Source organism: Diabrotica undecimpunctata, chromosome 9 (assembly GCF_040954645.1).
Source record: "Diabrotica undecimpunctata isolate CICGRU chromosome 9, icDiaUnde3, whole genome shotgun sequence".
NCBI classification, from domain to species: Eukaryota; Metazoa; Arthropoda; class Insecta; order Coleoptera; family Chrysomelidae; genus Diabrotica; species Diabrotica undecimpunctata.
The window spans coordinates 16,479,641-16,499,560 of NC_092811.1; the positions used below are offsets into that span (position 1 = coordinate 16,479,641).

Here is a 19,920-nt window from a genome sequence, read left to right on the forward strand (position 1 = left end):
AAGAGAATGAAAGATACATCCCATCAAATAAATATTGGACAATGATATGTTATTCAAAATCACCAATATTTAACGGACTACTTGGAGGTTTGGTTCCAGCCGGCGGCGATGGTGTACAGATAAGAAACGCTGTTGATTCATGCCAGTGCTGTACAGCTAAAATGTTTATTATTTTACGAAGTATAATAACTGTTTTAAATCATTATACTGTCAATATGGCCTATTGCCATTATATATAAATTATTTTTGTTGCTAAATATGACATATTAAAAACTTTTTATACACTTATGTACTTTACGACAGTTTTAAGTAAATTAAAATTGTCTTTATTCTGTTCTTCATTAATCTATATTTGAATATAAAAATAAATGATGCGCCCATGTCTGGTAATATGATATTATTCTTTTAATGTTTGTCCGCAACCAGTTTTTTGGGTGTTTCAACTGACTTTATAAATACTATACAAATCTTTTTGTTTCATAAACTCTACCATAAGTACTACAATGTTGTTTATAATTCCAGACAATATATTAGAAACTTTACTTTGCAGTTTTTGTCACAAATATTTATCGGTGAAACCCGTAAAAGTTTATCCAAACAGGCTTATACAGTGTGGAAGATGTGATAATAATGAGGAACAATCAACTCATAAATCAGAAGGGGTAGAATCACTATATGGAGCAATTGCTGAAAACATTTTATTTAAATGTGTTAACAGATTTGATGGTTGTCGAGAATTGTTAAAATATTCTCAGGTGTGGGATCATGAACAGGTAAGATTTATATAAATTTCAAGAGGAACTGTTGCGTCTTTTTCTAGTTTGTTTTCTTTCCAAACACAACAGTATAATTCGATAGGGTTTTGTCATCACATGCACAAGGTATTACACAATACACAATATAAATACACACACAAAATAATACACAATAAATTTAGGCCGTAATAATTATATAAGTGGATGAGAGTTCATACTTAAATCGTCTACACATACTTAAATATCGTTTTTTAGTCAAATAAATATTATTTTAAAAGATAATTTGATAAATATTTATAAAATACGGCTATAACGAGAACCATCAACGTTTACTTAATCGATTTGTTTTCTTTTAAAACATTTTGTGAATTTTGAGAAGCAACAGATTAAATACTTTTTCGTTCTGACTTAAACTTTTTGACATATTTTCTTTTACGTTATCAGATAACTGATAGTCGGGTAAAATCCATTTGCTTGGCTCGTGATTATTTTAATTCCGATATTTGATTAGGGTAGACCGGAGCTAGTTGTGCCGCTTTGGAAACAATAATTTTTAACATTTTTTTCGTAATTTTATGGTTTATTATATTATTTTAGTGAGGTACTATTTTTAATTGCGAATCATTATTTAAGCAATACCTTATAGTATGTAAATAGTTTTACAAATATGTATAGTCACAATTTGCCCCAATATGGGTGTTGTATAGATATGTGTAATGTAATGAAAATGGTGTTAAATGTATTTTATGTTCCTTTATTTCACTAATTAAAAACATGTGTGTGGTAACCTACATAACGTAACTCCGTAAGTAATGAAGTGAGTAACGTGCCATGACATCTGTCAACGTCCAAGTGTCTCATGTCATAGAACTACGAAAATGTCAAGTATATGAAAACTCCCCTCCTCGTAAGGAAATGCTAAACTTGTAATAAATTAAAAACAAAAACATAATACTTACAAGTCCAGCCTTACAGGCTTTTTTATCACCCGTTGGGACCTTCGTAGTACGGGAGCGTCATCTGAGCTAGCTGCAGTATTTGTGGTAAGCAAGTTGAAGTATTATTTGAATCATGTTTATCTGTATCTTGAACTGAACTTGAACATGGTGCTGCTTCATTTGAGGCAAAAGTATTTGCAACAATTGGATTATTACCCAGGTCAAAAGTCAACAAAGTTGCACTTGTTTTCTTTTTAGTTACATCTTATCTAAAACGTTAATAAATATGTAATGTTAAACAATAGTAAAATTTAACTATTTTTTATTAGACCTATAATATTATAATATTCTCATTAGTCTAATTTATTGTTTTTATTTATTAATATAGGTTCTATTTATAACACTTACAAATTTATTAAAGTCTTTATTACTAATTTATTTCACAATATTTATTTACATTTATCTCCGCGTAAGGGAAGTGCGGGTATTGCCGCCCACTTAAGCAATTTGTTGAATTAAACAAAAACTATAAGTCTTGAAACAGAATTTCAACTGTCAAAATACAGTCATGTTATCGACTTCTAATTATTTAAGCCTGAAAGTGTTGATTTATTTTATTTTGCGGAGTATTACATTTATATTCACAAACCTACACTCGGGCGGAATTATCCGACCATGCGGGTAATTGCGCCCAGTGATGGTATAATACCGCCCAGGGTTACATTATATGAAAATCAAACACAAAATAATTATTTGCTCACAAACAACATCTGTATATTTATTATGTAAAAAAAAACATATTCAAAGAATTACTTAATTAAAAAAACGAATATAAAAACATTTAAAACTACACTCTATTTGCAATAATCGCATACAAAAGTTTTGTGATTATCGTAACCACTGCATTCCTTATGCGCCCATTTACGGCAAACTCCTCATCTGTACCACATTTCAGATTTTCCATATTCACCACAATACATGCATTCTTCTTCTATGTCGCTGTTGGGATCATCGGAACTATGATCGTTGCAAATTTCCATTTCATCGTGGGATGAAGCACTTGAAGAACTATCGTCAAACTTGACTTTCCTCGTGGCGCGTTTTACCTTTTTGCTGATGTTTTTGACAGGAAGTTTTTGCTTTCCTTTCTTCTGTAATTTTCTATTCTCTTTCTGCTCCAGTTCTATTTTTTCTGGAGTTGCCGTCAAAATCTTTGAAATGCCTAATTTTCTACCCCTCTTTTTTAATTTATTTTCATTCACTACGCACAACGGTGTCATTTGTTCAATAGATATATTTCCTTGTCTCTCGTTTATAAGCTCCGATTTTGATGATGAAGGAGCGACATTTGCCTGAGCTTCGATGACTTTTGATGTACTTGGAATAACATCAGGTTCATTTATTTCCAAGACTGCATCTTTTCAAGGTACTCGATTTGGTTTGGAGGTATAGGGAGTAATATCAGCTTCAGGAAGTTGTAGTTCGACAGTGGGAATGTTAGAAATGGTGGAAGGCAAAAAATCTTCATCCGTGAAAATATTCGGTCTATATGGAACAATACCACTTATTTCAAAGCCTTTTTGAGCTTTTTCCATGGTGGCTACATGAACGAATGCTTGATTGAAAATTTCCGATATATCAAATGGTGTTATTTTTTGGTGAACATTTTGTCTCACATAGAGAGAACATTCACTTGAATAGGCAGATTTTAGCGGCCCAAAGAATGTCAGATCTAGTGGCTGTAGCTTATGGGACGTGTGGGGCGGAAACGATAACATAATGATCCCATTTTCACGGCAAAATTCATATGCAGATAAAGAACAATGACTGCTGTGATTATCAAGCAACAGCAATGCTGGGTTATCCTTAGAAGTAGATGCGTGTTTATTAAAATACTTAAGCCAAATCAAGAATAAATCTTCATTCATCCAGCCTTTGGCCGAGCATCCATATATGGCACCTACCGGTCCATTGCGTTTGAGCTGATCCGACATTCGGATTCTAGGATAAATAAACATCGGTGGTATATATATCCCTGATGCACTTACTGAGCAGCACACAGTTATATTTCGACCTCTCTCCCAACTGCCAGCTTTTCCCATTAACATCCGAAATTCTCCCTAAACTGGTTGCCTCGGGTTTCCTCAAACTAAGATTTGGATGCCGTTTTAAGAAAGCTTGAAGCTAGTCTTTACCGGCCATTTTTTTGTCATCGTTGAAGCAGTTTTTAATATTATTTTTAACCGCAAACTCGTAGACGATTCTTCGTAAATCAGTGGCCGTTAGACCATAGAACATCTTCGCCAGATAGATGCAGCGATCAGCCACTTGCTGTTCTTGTTCACTGGAAAATATAGGATTACGACCTAGCTGTGTTGCACAAGCATTGTTGGAATTTAGTCTATCTTTTAATGTAGAATATGGGATACCTGAAAAAAGAACATTAGAAAATGGATTAAAAAATAAAAATCCTATATTACCAAACTCTCTTGCACTTTGCCTTTTTCCCTTTCCGTTTCTAACTGCATTTATAGCTTCCTGAAGTTGTTCTGCACTCCAAGTTACCTTTTTCCGTGAATTCACCGTTGCCTTTGGCATTCTTTATCCTAAATTAAAAATGTATAAATTAATGTTTAATACCGCTCAGTGGAGGGTAATACCGCCCAAGTTGGGCGAAATTACCCGCCATCGCCATATTATAAGCAAAACAATTGTTAATCGTTATTTCTCAAAATATTGAAAGAATTTGTTTCGATCCATATATATGAGGACCGGTCACTAATTAATAAAAAAATCAATAAATTAAGTATAAAAATAAGTTACATTACTACTAAACGTGCTTATGGCTGGCGATCTTGTTGCTCGCTTCCCTCGGTCATATCGTGACGTCACTTCAACGTTTTCAAAGTTACTATTTCTCTATGTTTAACATATTGTATAGAGTGGGCGGTATTTGCCGCTGGGTGGTAATACCCGCATTTCCCCTACAATTACATTTTCGGACTCAAACTAACTCGATATTAAAAAACTAACTGTTATTCAAAAACTGAACTCTCTCTACATAAAATGTCCCATATATACTAAATATCCGTTATCTAGAAGGATCGATGACTTTCTCCGATAGAACGGAATTCCATCGAATGTAAACAGGTTTTTTAGCGCAGGGGACCCATCGGCTATTACCTGGGGTTTCTGCCGGCTGGTGTATGATCTAGAGAAGAATTGAATGAGAAGGATATTAGTAATAAATATGTTTACAGTTGTGAGTCATATGACGGGTCATTATCTATCGTAACAATAGTTACATACCTATATCTGTCAATTAAAGAAACAAGTATTATTACCTTTTATTAGTGAAATTAATTAACTACACCTACACAGTGCTGAATACGGCTCTGATGAGAATGAATCATATATCGACCATCTAATAGCAACACGTGCCTGAGAGTTTTGGCAACACTGATCTCCATAAGCGCAATGTTATTTTCTTAACTTGAAACAAATTATAGTTATCATTATTGAGTTTTTTGTAGTGAGTTAAATAAACATGTTAAACTACGTGTACTTGACTTACTTTCTGAACTCACAGAAAAACGTAGCAGTATTAAGGGCTATAAAAACTTAATTAATATACTAAGTGACATAGAAATCCGAACACCCAGTTTAAATGATTTTATTTTAATAAAATTTTGTATAAGTACTTAATAAAGCATAATAAGTAAATGATTAAAATTTCAAAATGATTGCATTGCTTTAAAGCCCTTTTACCTTTAATGATGTGTTAATGCACCTCGATGTGTTACGCATTCTCTAACGTGCCTAGGCATGCTTCTGATCAGGTGATCAATGTCCTTTTGGGGTATCTCATTCCAGGCAACCATCAACTCCTCTCGAAGTGCTTGTAGAGTCTGAGGAGGACGTTGCAAATTGAGCAATCTCCTACCCATCATATCCCACATGTGCTCAATTGGGGATAAGTCAAGACATCTTGGTGGCCATGCTAACAATGTGACATCATTATATTGAAAGAAGTCTATTGTGACTCTTGCAACATGTGGTCGGGTATTATCTTGTTGGAAAGTTGGATTTTTCAGGGTGTCAAGATAGGGTATTCTGGAGTTAAAGGGAGGACCCAGTGTGGTCGGTATGAAAATAGGCCAAAACTTCTCATTCGTTGGTAAACACTTCGCATGCCAATAGGTCTTCCGTGTTCTGCAAATCATTCATTTGCAGTGGAGCTGGTAGTGGAGAAACAGTCTTCTAAGGCCAATAATCTTAGGCGGCGATCTTCACGGTCTGTTGTTCTACAGCGGCGTCCAGTGCCCCTTGCTCTTTGCGTACGGCCTTCTTGAAGCCATGCCTGACACTACCTAACCACGGTATCTACACTTCTTTGCACTCTAACTTCAACTTTTTGAAAATAAAGTCCAGCTTCCCGAAGTCCCATTATACGGCCCCTATCAAACTCACTAAGTTGACGAAATCGTACAGGTCTCCGTACACTAGGCATCGTAACCAATCGTAAAGAGTGTCAAGAACCACAATCCGCCAAATTTGGATCTTTACTGCGGCTGAAATATTCATTTTTAGATTGTTAGTGACTTTAATAACAAAAAGTATAAAAACCGGAATCTCCAACTGATAAGGCTAAAAACTTTATCACTTGTTTTTTTCAGTAAGATAAATAAATTACACCAAATTTTATTGAAATAAAATCATTTAAACTGGGTGTTCGGATTTCTATGTCACTTAGTATATATGGTGCTTCCATTTGATTGAAAATTTGAATTACAATTATTTTTATAAAAAGTTTATTGATTTTAAAATTAAAATTGGTAAATGTTTTTAGGCATGTTTGGTAAAACTTCACAAGTGTCCAATTTGTTATGAAGAAATGGCGAGTTTTCTGATGCTTCGACACTTTCATTACAAACATAAAAATGCAATATTGGATTGTCCTGCGTTTGTTTTCAACTTGAATGATCTATTAGAAATGCCTAGTGGTTATATATATCAAGAAGAAGATAATTTGTTTTTTCTGTATATTAGCTATAGTCAGTCAGAAAATACAATAAAATTAGGTTTGGTTTGTATGGCGAGCTATAAACTTGCTGAAAATATCTACCATCAATTTACTTTAAGCAGTGAAAAAAAAGAATTTGATATTGTAATGAACCCAAAATCATGTAATAATGATTTTTTTGTTGTGGATATATCACATATGTCAAACTTGATACACATTAAATTTAAATTATTTGATCGCAATCTAAAGGTCTTGGCGTCATCCGAAGTTAGTAATTCTGTAGTAAAACCTGTGCCCAAAAAGCAAAATCCTTTAGCAAAAATGCTTCTACACGGAAATCAAATTAAGGAATACCAAACAGAAGTCAATCTAAAATGTATCGAATGCGAAGTGTATTGCTTTTTGTTAGTGTCTACACTTAAAGTTAATACTTGTTTTATTGACAAGGACAATAATTGTATATGTTATAATTGTTATCAGTGGCTCAAGTCTATGTATAGTCACTATTTTGAAAGAAGATTTTCCAACGAAATAATTGATAAAATGAAGTTTTCCATGTGGAATTGCAGTACTTGTTGTAGCGATTTTAAACCTTTGGATAGAGTATTATCCCATACAATAAACTGTAAACTAGCTAGACAATTTAGTTGCCCGATAAAAAATTGTTGTGAAAAAGGAACTGCTGACAAAATGATCGAACATTTGAAAATTCATAATTGTTTGGCATTTTTGTCTCCCTTTAAACTAACTTTAAATAGTTCAAGCTGTTATGTGTTTGTAGAAAAGTATATTGTATTTTTACATATAACTCGTTCAGGACATTTTATTTGTTCGGACAATATTCAGGCGGAACTAGTAACGAAAACTGACAATGATAAAAAAGAAACAACATTGAAACCATATGCTATATTTTTTAACAATGATTACAATGCAATTCTGAATAATTCTTTAGTTGATTTAAACCGTGGAATATTTGTAAAAGTTTTTGTATTATCTAATGTATTTAATTAAACTAAATAGTATTTACTGATCGCAAGTGTGTGAACTCACGTGTAAGTATAGTCGCCTCGTATTTCGGTGAGACTGTGTAAAAATATATTTATCTGTAATAAAAGCAGGCAATAAAAATTAAAATAAAAGTACTCTACCAGGAGCAGTTATTAACTGCAAACTTATCAATGACTGAGATGTATAATAATACAAAGTTTTAAGAGTCCACTCGATATTAACATTCAGATGTGCCTGGTATTATGGTTAAAAATATGGACAGTCACCCAGTTGAAGTTTTCATCGAACTTTTGAACAGTCCACGTGGACCAAGAGCCAATGAACATCAAATATAGCTTTTAAGACAAATCGTAATGAGTTTTCTAGTATCGGCAGACTTACGCACCCTTCGGGTAAGATATAACAATATTTGCCTGAGCGACTAAAACCATAAAGGAGTTCACATCAGAAAAATCACGTTTTGACCGCCCAGTGGTGTATACTGGGGTAGGTAGGTATATTTTATTTTTAAACAAGTGAATTCAGATTTTGCCAAACAAGAATATTTTTAGTATAACCATAACTACCACAGCGTTCAGTTAAACTCAAAAAGAGAACTGCAAGTGAATTTGGTTGTGGCTTCATCAGTGTTCTTCCTAAGCTTCTTTTACCATTTTACGAAGATACTTTTAAAATATGGCGTCTGTAGTGTGATAATAATTCTGCAGCTGAAGTGCCAGTGGAACTTTCTAATAAATTGGAAGATTTACAAAGCTGTGTAGTAAAACTTAAGCGACATGTTCAATACCTCTCTGATAATGCCAAATGTATACTGAAACATCTCTATGAAGGACTGTGTTCTGAATTGTATCAATCAGAGGAAATTGTAGAAACTGTAACATTTTTTTATATAATTAAAATATTAATTATTTTTATTCCTTTTACCCCCGTGATGATACGCTAATGTTCGGTTTACCATCTTCAAAATTTTATTGAATGCACGGAATTTCCTTGCATCCGAAAGGTTTTTAATCCTTTCCGTCTTAATCCGGAGTATGAAAGGAACTAATGCTTTTTGGTGAAGGCTCGTATAGTAATTTTTCTGTAAAGACCCAATCTAGAAGATTTATATTTTATCACGTCCAATTACTATTACCGTTAATTATCTCGAACTTTCCGATGTCGTTAGAATTTTATCTTCTAAGAAATGGATACTGTCCCATGATTTCTGAGTGGGAGATATCCCTTCTTTTTTTTTGGAGGTGGTTTGGTAAAATTTTAGAGAAACCAAGTTACTTCTGAGTGGGCACTCGTTAAGAAAAGAGTTATTTCTCGTGAGACGCTTTGCTCATATTATCGTATCTGCTACCTTACCGTATCTGTGCATTTTCTTTATAAGTGTGTGTACACTTGTTTATTTGAGTTTTTATCTTATACTATATTAGATTAAATATAGTTATAAAGTACCTTTAATGTTTTTTAAATTCAGTGTTTAATACAAGTATAGTATTAACTTCAGTGAATTAATGCAGCATTCGTCAGGAATTACTGTAAGTTACTCATAGTCTTAGTCTCTCCACTTATCTGGGCGAGTAATATGGTATGGTATCATATTATCTGAAATCATCTGGGCGAATCAAAGTTCATTCATGTCTTCACCTGTAGTTGAGAGTAGCTACTGAATTTTGCATTCAATTTAAAGAACATTCTATATTTTTTTGTTACGAACCAAATTCCATCAGCTACTAAGAAATTTCAATAAGTAATAATTATGAACATTTAAGTCTCAGTTTATCATTAAATATTAGTACGAGATAGCTAATCGATTTAACCAAGTGCGGTTTGGTTAAATTTTTATGTTTTCATTTCAGTAACCTTTTTGTATTTTTGTAAATTTAGATTTTGATTTTTAATTTAACAATTTAGATTTGGTTAATTTTTGTTATCTTTTGTGTTTGTTATAATGTTTATTCATTTTTTTTGCTGTAATATCTCGAGATACGCCAAAACTTTATTTGTGCATGATTGTATTACATATCTTTGTAAAGGTATTTTCTAATTATATTACTGCTTATTTTTATATGTATACCCCCATTTCATAGTTGATGGTGTATTTTTATCTTGTGTGTATATTCAGCTACCGATCATTTTGTCGTTGAATATATTGTTTTTGTTTTATGAATGAATTTTATTTGTCGACTCCTAACAAGGTTTCCTGATATAACCATAACTGAATATTTGCTTTTTACCTTTAAATATTACTATACCTTTGACCAGTAGAAAGATCAGGCCGATTAAGTTTCGTAGGTAATTAGATGGACGGAGTCCACCTAATATATTTATTATTTGTTTATGTAGATTGTTGACCAAATTTATTGAATAACTAACTGTTGAGATCTTTCCTTATATTTGGTCTCAGAACCAAAATATCTTTCTTTATTTCTTTTCTTTTCTAAGGTTTCTTAATTTTCTCCTTAAACCCCAAAAAATTAAGTGGCGCCCTGTTCCCTATCTTATCTTATCTTTGGTAATTTTATCCATCTATCTTTTTGTTTATTTCTGTATCTTTTTCAATATCTCTTATCCTATCTTTACTTATTTCGTCCGTTTGACCCATTCCTGGTTCCAAAAGCTAGTTTCGAACCCACGACTCGCTCTCCTTCAACCATCTGGCTGCCGTCCGCAGTGTCTCCATTGGTGACCTTTCTAGCACCATCCAGAAAAGGTTAACGAGGTTATAAAACATGTTTTCTAAACAGAGTGACCAAATAAACCTGCTACAAGATTATAGGAGAAACATTTTTTTCTAGACAGAGGAGAAAGAATTGTGGCAAATTCAGACAAACCGCACTTAATTGAACTTATAACCAGAACAAGATAAGAAATGTATGCCGCTAATATTTTTCCAACTATTGAAAGCCTTCGAAGTGAATTGGGTCGAAAGGACATTCTTTCATGTTCAGCAACAACACTTCGATTATTTCTTAAAGCCAATAATTTTAAGTACAAAACTTTAAACAAGCGCCAGGCGCTAACGGAAAGTACTAGAATAATTTCTTTAAGAAATAATTATATCAGACAGATAACTTAGTATCGAAAAATGAAACGAAATATTGTTTATTTAGATGAGACGTGGTATGATACTCATGATACTGTCAAAACAAAGTTAGACGAATAATAACAAAAAGTGTTCTAATATAGTACTGCCCAATAAAGGACAAATAATTATAATTTTAAACTGCAGTGGAGAAAATGGATGGATCGACGATTTATTATTAATATCTGCAAAAAAAATTAAAGACGCGTCTCTAGATTACCATGAGTATATGGAAAGTTCAATTTTTAAATCATGGTTTAAAAAATATCTTCTTCCGAAATTACCTAAATATAGTGTGTGTGTGTCACATTGTGACAATTACAGATTCATTGCCGTGACAAACTTGATCAGTAGAATATACGGAAAAGTAATTAAAAACAGAATAGAAAGCGAATATAAATACTTATAGGCTGAGGAACAGGCAGGATTTAGGGCAGGTTGATCTACTGTTGACCATTTGTTTTGCATTACACAGATTATTGAAAAGAAAATAGCTAATCAAGAAGTACATTTATTGTATGTAGACCTACGAAAGGCTTATGATAGCGTACCATATTTCAAACTATGGGAAGCGTTAGAGGAAACAAACACAAGCATGAATTTAATAAATGCGACGAAGGAACTGTACGCTAATGCTAACTCGAAGGTAAAGGTTGGAAATAATCTGCCAAGTGGATTCCAAATGAATAAAGGCCTTAAGCAGGGCTGCTGTCTCTTCTTGACATTATTTAAAATTTATCTAGAACAGGCTATAAAACTGTGGAAGCGCAAGTGTAGAATAGCATATACAAATAGGTAAAAAGAAATAAAATAAGACTTACTCACAATCAATTTAATTTTACCACCAAAACGACCGGTTTCGCTTACTACACTTTGCTAAGCATCTTCAGGTCTAATGGTACCAGGTAAATTAAATGATGTCGGTACAAGAATTATTAATTATTGATTCGTGAAACATAGTTCAAACTATCCTGGATTGCTGATGATGGGTGATTATCTGTTTTATTGTAACTGTTTGATAATTAGCGGGGAAGTTCTTGAGGGGAGATATTAATAAATGAAATAGGAATAAGGTATTATGTAATTCTTTGTTAAATGAAAGTGACGTTTTTATTATTAAATTTTTAAAAGTTATTTACATTTATTCCATAGATATATTTTAGAAATGTGTGTTAATTTATTGGATTTTTTAAATTAAAAGGATAGGTATATGACAATGAATGAAGTTTGATGTACAATTTTGTGGGTGTGCAACTGTTTTTTATCAAATTTTGATAAATTGAATTTGGTATCTGTTTTGGCAGAAAATTGTGATGTCAGATATATTAAAATTACTAAAAATTAAAACACTTAAGGACAGTCAAAGACAATTACCTAGGGAAAAACAGAACACAATTAAGAGGACAAAACAGACATTAAATTAAGAAAGGGAGCACTTATTGGTACTACATCACTTGTTAGGAGAGGAATTTGAAGTTTTTCCAATTCTAACACCTTAAACCAGTTGTGGTTTTTTAATAACACACCCTGTATTTAATTTAAAAAATGAATTCTCTGTTTTTTCCTGATTACAATAACATAAAACTTATCAGGGATAAAATAGAAAGTTTTAATACTTATGAGCATTTGTGTTCATAAAATGTAAATATTTGATCATACTGTTTAGTTGTATGGGATAATTAGGTACTTATATAGGTATTCTTATTTTACAATAAATTCTGTTCAGTCTAATCAATTAGTGTTATTACTATAGTATATTTGAAGAATAAGCTGGAGTAAATTTTCAGAATACTAATCTTCGCACCTCGAAATACATAGGCGTGCACATCTTCTAACTAAAACGTAATCTTAAAAGAAAAGTTTGCGTTAAATTTATTTGGATATTTAGAACAAAGTAATTAATCCAACCCAATACTGGTTTAAAATAAAAAGATATTTTCTCAATATCCATAACGTGATTAATACATTTTTGCCAATGTTCAGTCGTTACTTCGGATATTGATTTATGAAAAAGAATAGTAACATCTGACAATTTAAAAGTTGTATTATTTCGAGCAACGTTTCTTTTAACTTCGGCCCATACTAATTCAATCGGATTTAGCTCGCAATGATACGGTGGTAGACGAAGTATTTCAATTCCTCGTTCTTTGGCTATTTCCGCAATGACATATTTTTTATAATTTTGTTTATTAATTTTAGCAATCTCTAATAATTCTGCTTTTGTCATTGTATCGTCAAAGATTAAATTCTTAGAAGTTAACCACATTGCAATTTCATCTCCTCCATTGAGTAGTTGGTAAACGTTCAACTAATCTAGAGTGGTAACTTGCATTGTCCATCACAATAACTGAATTTTTAGGTATGAATTCAATCATCTGTTCGAAATATTCTTCAAACACGTCTCCGTTCATCTCTTCGTGATAATCACATTTCTTTTTTGATTCAAACAAAAGTAAACCCTCCTTAAGAAATCCATTCATACTACCTATATGGGTAACAATTATTCGTGGACCTTTACCTGTTGGTTCCTTGAAACCAGGTGAATATCCTTCCAGAAATGCTTGTCGACATGTTTTTATAGTTTTGTCTTTCCAAACTCTCCCTACAGTATGCCCTTCATTAACCCAGGTTTCATCTAAATAATAAATGTTCTTATTTTCTGTCCTCATTTTTTTTATTTTTCTGAGGTAGTCTCGTCTCCAACACACAATTTCTTCGGAATCGATAAGCATTGACTGTCTGCCCACTTTTTCATACTTAAAGTTTAACTCATGCAAAACTTTCCAAAGTTTGTCTCTACTTATTATGGGTAAATCGAGATCGTCGGTAATGGCTTGTAAAACTTTATCTAAAGTTGGTATTTGTTTGTTAAAAAAAAATGAGTGGACCATTCTACGAATTGCATTTTTGAAACATTCATCCACATTCACTTTCGACAATTTTGGTCTTCCTGGTCTCGGTTTGGGTGGCGTTATACCAGCTGATTTTTCCTCTTTCAAAATGTTATATACAGTTAATTTTAATTACTTTAGACGAAATTTCAACTATACTATCAACAGTATTGGAAGGATTGTGTTGCTTAAAATAATTGTAGACGTTAAGGATAACACTCTTTTCGTTAAGTGATAAATGATTCAACTTTAATTTTTTAACTGGTGTATAATCACCCGTTAATTGCATATTCTATAAACTCACTATTCACTCTTGCAAAATCAACTGTGTCAGATCTTTTCACTCGCTTATAATCGACTAAACAAAAATTTTCTGATATTAATGAATGACTATTTAAAGACCATTAACCATTTTATTAATCATTGGTTTTCCAAACAAAATCGAAATTTATACTATTTAAGATAGCGTTCACATTTATCAGAAACCATCTTTCGCTAATCGACTTTTTCTACCTAAACTATCAAAAGACCATTAACTAAATACCTATGTATTCTTTATTTCTTGTTATTTAATGGGTCACTATCATAACGACAAAAATAACCATAAATAACGTTACTAAAATAAACAGATTTATATAAATATAATATGCTTTGAAAATGGTTTAAATATCTAACAAACCGAAACAAATAATATAATACCTTCAAAGTACGTCTATGACCAGCTGAAAAAACCCTAGCCTACACAGTTCTAACAATAGCAGATATTTAAATTTTATGATAGTCCATGTGACATGGAAAAATTTCTATCTAAATAGTCAAACCCAACGTAAAATAAGCTAAAATATTAACGTTGTACGAAAAGCACACGTACTAAAATATGCTTAACAATTTAGTTTTTTTTTCTGAGAATTTACTCCAGCTTATTCTTCAAATATACTATAGTTGAGCCGCTGAAAAGATGGAATAATCATGTGAATGGCACGCACTCTTAAATATTCCTCTTCCTATGTTATCACTTTTACACCGCTCAACAAAAACGAACTAACAATGTTGCTATAATATATTTATACCGTTTTTTAGAGGTTATTGATTTACATTAATTTTAAACATTTTCACAAAATTCACCAGCCGGCGAAAGTGAAACACAAATCATGATACATAAAACATTTAAGTAATAGTATCATGACACAAATAATGACGGTGTAAACAGTTTCCCGTAAGGTCTAGTTTCGAGCGCCTGTCGATGCTTGTATTGAGTGATCATGCGACCTTGGATTCCATGTTTTAAGCGGCCAGGGTATATAGCCTTTGCAATCTTCTAGCTTTGACAAAATCACTTATTCTCCCTTCGCCGAACACTTCATAAATTTCAGCTTCGCTCCCATCCTATTTCTGTCAACTTGTCATAAAATCTCTGTTTTACTTTTAAACACCTGATAGCGTTGAGCAACACAACAACAATTGCCACCGAAACTTGATTTTTAAGTACAGTAACTCGTAACTGTACGGAAGACAGGACCTCGTAAGTGACACCTATAAATAAAATAGTTTATAAGAGTAATATTAATCAACAGCAACACAAACACTGCTTTAGACAGCCAAATTATGTTGTATTTAACAGAATAAATACAGTTTAATAATAAAATCTCCATTTTACCTTTAAACTTCAAATAACGGCGATCAAAACAACACTCAAACATGCCCACTGACGTACTGTACAAACTGCACCATACGAGGTCCTGGTTTTAAAATATTTTTACGGCTCATTTACGAATAACGTTCCCTTACAGTTTTCTACCTAAGTCCTGAAATATTTGGTTCTTTAGAACTGCCAATAGATGGATCTGTATGTCCTAAACTAGATTATTATGATAAAGCAGATTTTAATAAAAATGTCACTAACGAGGTACTGTCTTTGAACCCTCGATATGTACCAGTCTGATTATCTCCTGTAGTGTTCTGCTGAATTTTTAGCGTTCTACATAAATATGGAAAAACCTAATAGACATACTATGTAATTATTGCATACTTTTAAGTTCGTTTTTTATATATGTATAGTCTATAATTTTTAGTTTATATCTTATTAGACTTTACATTCGATTTATGTAATGGTGTAGAATTAATAAATTTAGTACATACAATTTATGTTTATTTTATTTACCTGTAGTTTCATCTTGCATTTATATTTGAAAAATAAAAATATTAGTATCAGAGCAGGAGTGGCTCACGGTTCGTAGACTTACTACGGTTGCCTCTTCCGACTGGGGTGGGAATGCTTGAGTTACGTCACCAGAGTACACAAGAATACAAAACCCATTTATTCGCGATTGAAACTGAATGTAGAGGGCAGGTCGATTGCAGTGTTGATTGGTTGAAGGGGAAGGATTACGTCACGAGAGTACAGTTTCGGGCTTAATGTTCATTGGTTAGGCGGAAGAGGCAACCGTAGTAAGTCTACGAACCGTGGGTTAGGATGACACTGTATTACTGAAAGTAATAATAATAAAGATGTACAACAGTCCGTATTAAACATTATTTAATGAAAATTTTGATGAAAATATTCCAATAATAATTCAACAGATTCAAGTCAAAATGGTGTTGGATGTGTATTATTACAATATCTTAAACCTGTATCTTTTGCTTCTAGATATTTAACCGATTGTGACACCAGATTGAAAAGGGAACTAAACTCAATCATATTTTCTTTTACTAAATTTCATAATTATATTTATGGTAGAGAAGTTAAGGTTTTCACAGATCATAAGCCATTGATTTCGATAATGAAGAAAGGCATAGCAGAAGTAGACTCTCTTAGACTACAACGTATGAAGGCGAAATTATGGAAATATGACTAACTGTAGAATATAAGCCAGGCAAGGAAATGCTGATTGCTGATTTGTTGTCTCGAAATTTTTTGAAGGAAAAGGTAGAGGATGATGCTTTTGTAACGGAAATAGTGCATATATTAAATATAACAGAAGACAGGAGAGAGGAATTTATAGCTGAAACTAAAGAAGCTTCAAATAATTTTATAGAGACAGAGTCATAGTTCCGGATTCTTTGCGACATAGGATGTTAAAGTTACTTCATGAAAAAAAACTTTGGAGTTACAAAAACACAGCAAAGAACGAGACAGGTATTGTTCTGGCCAAATATGAATAAGGACATAGTGGATTTGGTTATAAATTGTGTTGATTGTAAGCAATATTAGAGAAATAATGTTAAAGAGCCGTTAATACTAAGAGAAATTCCAGAACTGCCATTTCAAATGCTAGCGGCTGATATTTGTGAATTTGGAGGAGAATCTTATTTAATTGTAATGGATTATCTCACAAAGTGGATTGAAATGGTTCCGTTGCAGTCCAAAAATCCCAGTCAATAATAAATTTGTTTAAAACTATATTTGCAACTCATGGGACTCCTTTGGAAGTCGTATCTGATAATATGCCTTTTGGCTCTAAGGAATGTCGAGAATTCTCTAAGGAATGGAACTTTAAATTTATGACATCTAGCCCTAGATATCCTAGAGCAAATGGGCAGGCAGAACGAGCCGTCCAGATATTGCTTGTCAAATTTAACGTGATATTTGACCGATTTGAAATTAGGCTCCACCCACGATGCGCATTCGACCACAACACAATTCGTCCTTATTATTTCTTGGCCCTTAGAAGTGCAAGGTACTTGTATAGTCTGCGACAAAGTTTTTTTTATTTGACTTATGTTTAAAGTTACTGTGTGTTGAAGAAATATCGTATTACAATAGATTTGACTTTTTAAATAATTATTGTTAAGTATTTTAAATTATAAACATGGATTTTCATTCAAAATTAGAAGGCAAAGTCTTGTCTGGACAAACGAGGGGGGTAATAGCAAATGTAATTATTTTTATGCAGAGAAAAGCGATGCAAAATCCGCATGTTAAAGATTTTAAAAAAGTTCAAGAGCGTGCTTCCTTAGCAACGGGAGTAAGTATAGCCACTATAAAATGGATCTCTCGTGAAATGAAAAATATAAAAGAAGAACATATATATGTTTGACATTTAAATCTGGTACGAAGTCTGGAGATTATCATAGCGAAATGAACTATAATAATTTTAAAACATGGATTCATGAAAAACTTATTCCTAATATACCAGCCCCTAGTGTATTGGTTATAGACAATGCATCATATCACAATGTCCAAGTGCAAAAATGTCCCACTATACGGTCTAGAAAAGACGAAATGAAGGAATGGTTAAGACAAAAGAACATTTCCTTTTTAAACGAAATGATAAAAGCAGAATTATATAATCTAATAAAAATTCACAAACCCAGAAATAAAACTTAAAATAAGACTATAATATAAAATATTACGACAACTCTAGTATAAAAATTAAGTAATAATTCACAAGGAAAATAATTCCTGCAGCTGGCTGTATACCACGTATCACAAAAAAGAGGTTAAATCTTTGTAAATGGGTATATTTAAAAAACCCTTAAAAGGGCTACATCAAAAACACGCACGTTTTCGGAACAACAGTTCCATCATCAGGTTAAAAATAAAATACAGGTTACCATGCCTGAGCCACCAAAATATTAGGGTAAAAACCCCTTAAAATATATAAAGTTACCAAAGATTGTACATAATGTTATTATTATTATTTGATGTTTAATATTTTAATTAAATTTTACTTCAGGTAACTAATCTCCGGATGCTGGAACTCACTTAAAGCATGGGTGTGTGTTACCTGAAGTAAAATTTAATTAAAATATTAAACATCAAATAATAATAATAATATTATGTACAATCTTTGGTAACTTTATATATTTTAAAGGGTTTTTACCCTAATATTTTGGTGGCTCAGGCATGGTAACCTGTATTTTTAACCTGATGATGGAACTTTTGTTCCGAAAACGTTCGTGTTTTTAATGTAGCCCTTTAAAGGGTTTTTTAAATATACCCATTTACAAAGATTTAACCTCATGTTTCGTCGGTATGTTCCAGGTATAAGATTAACTACTGCAACGCAAATGTAAAGCTTTCATCTCTGCCAATATTCCTCTTATAAAATTACAGAACGAGACATTTATAGAAGTGTTCGAAAAAACTGCCGCTTCAACGTCAAAACGTCAAAATAACATACAATATAGACATATCATAGAAGTTCCATTAATAAATAAGGTCACTCTCTGTAAACTTGTAGTATGGAGTGTACCAATGAGGCGAAGAGACCGAGCGCATTATGTATCTCTTTTCCTCCGAATGCGTTCTCACTTAATTTTCTACGCAAGTGGACAAATTTTTCAAGTATCACCTTAAATTTGACAAGCTGTAGCTAAAAATATTTTCAGGAAGTGTGAAGATTTTTAGTTAGCATTATTAGATTATAGGAACACACCAGTATTAGGATCAGACAAATTCCCAGCACAACTCTTAAATAGTCGTAGACTAAGAGGCAAACTTCCAGTTTTACATGAAAAATATTTACCAGAACAGGTAGACCTAAAAAATCAAAAGAATAAAGAATAAATTGAATATTAAAAGAAAGTTATACAAGCACTACTATGATAGAAATACAGCTACAAAAGAAGATTTAAGTATAGGGGGATAATGTGGTTATAAGAGAATATGAGCAATGGAAACCTGCTGGTTTACAAGAGGTTTTACACGCGAGGTTTATAAGAGCCAAGATCATATGTTGTTGAGAAAGAAAATGGGACACTTGTAAGAAGAAATAGCTATCACTTGAGACCATCTAATATTATGTCTAAACATCATATTAACCTAGCAGATGATTTTGATCACAATTCATAATAACAGACCTTCAACATCAATGGCCTGTGAGAGTGAAATACCGAATCAGTTTCGTACCAGAAGTAAGAGATTAATTAAACCCCCATCTAGATAGTTATAATGATTTTGAGACGTACTAGTTTTGCAATCAGTATTGTTATTAGTTTTTATTTAAGAATGTTTTTATTCTTAGTTCATTGTTGTAATTTCTATGTTTTATTGGAAGGAAAAGAAGTCATGAGACTTAATAGCTCATGAATGTAAAGTCCTGGCATAAATAGAGGTTAAGTACTTTAGTTTAGATTGGGTTAGGATGACACTGTATTACTGAAAGTGATAATAATAAAGATGTACAACAGTCTGTATTAAACATTATTACACAGTTGAAATTAGTTTTTATAACCGTTGTTTTAAAATAGTTACGTCGTAGGCCCTGGACCTAACTCGTACGTTGCA

At 32.4% G+C, this 19,920-nt stretch overlaps 1 protein-coding gene across 1 annotated transcript; it reads left to right on the forward strand.

Moving 5' to 3' along the window:
- The first annotated feature begins 316 nt into the window (after nucleotides 1–316).
- LOC140449605 (uncharacterized) lies at nucleotides 317–7,858 on the forward strand. The gene is made up of 2 exons (XM_072542826.1): nucleotides 317–773; nucleotides 6,543–7,858. Exons 1-2 carry the CDS (start codon nucleotides 504–506, stop codon nucleotides 7,725–7,727), a joined length of 1,455 nt encoding a protein of 484 aa, XP_072398927.1. The 5' UTR covers nucleotides 317–503; the 3' UTR covers nucleotides 7,728–7,858.
- Nucleotides 7,859–19,920: the final 12,062 nt, after the last annotated feature.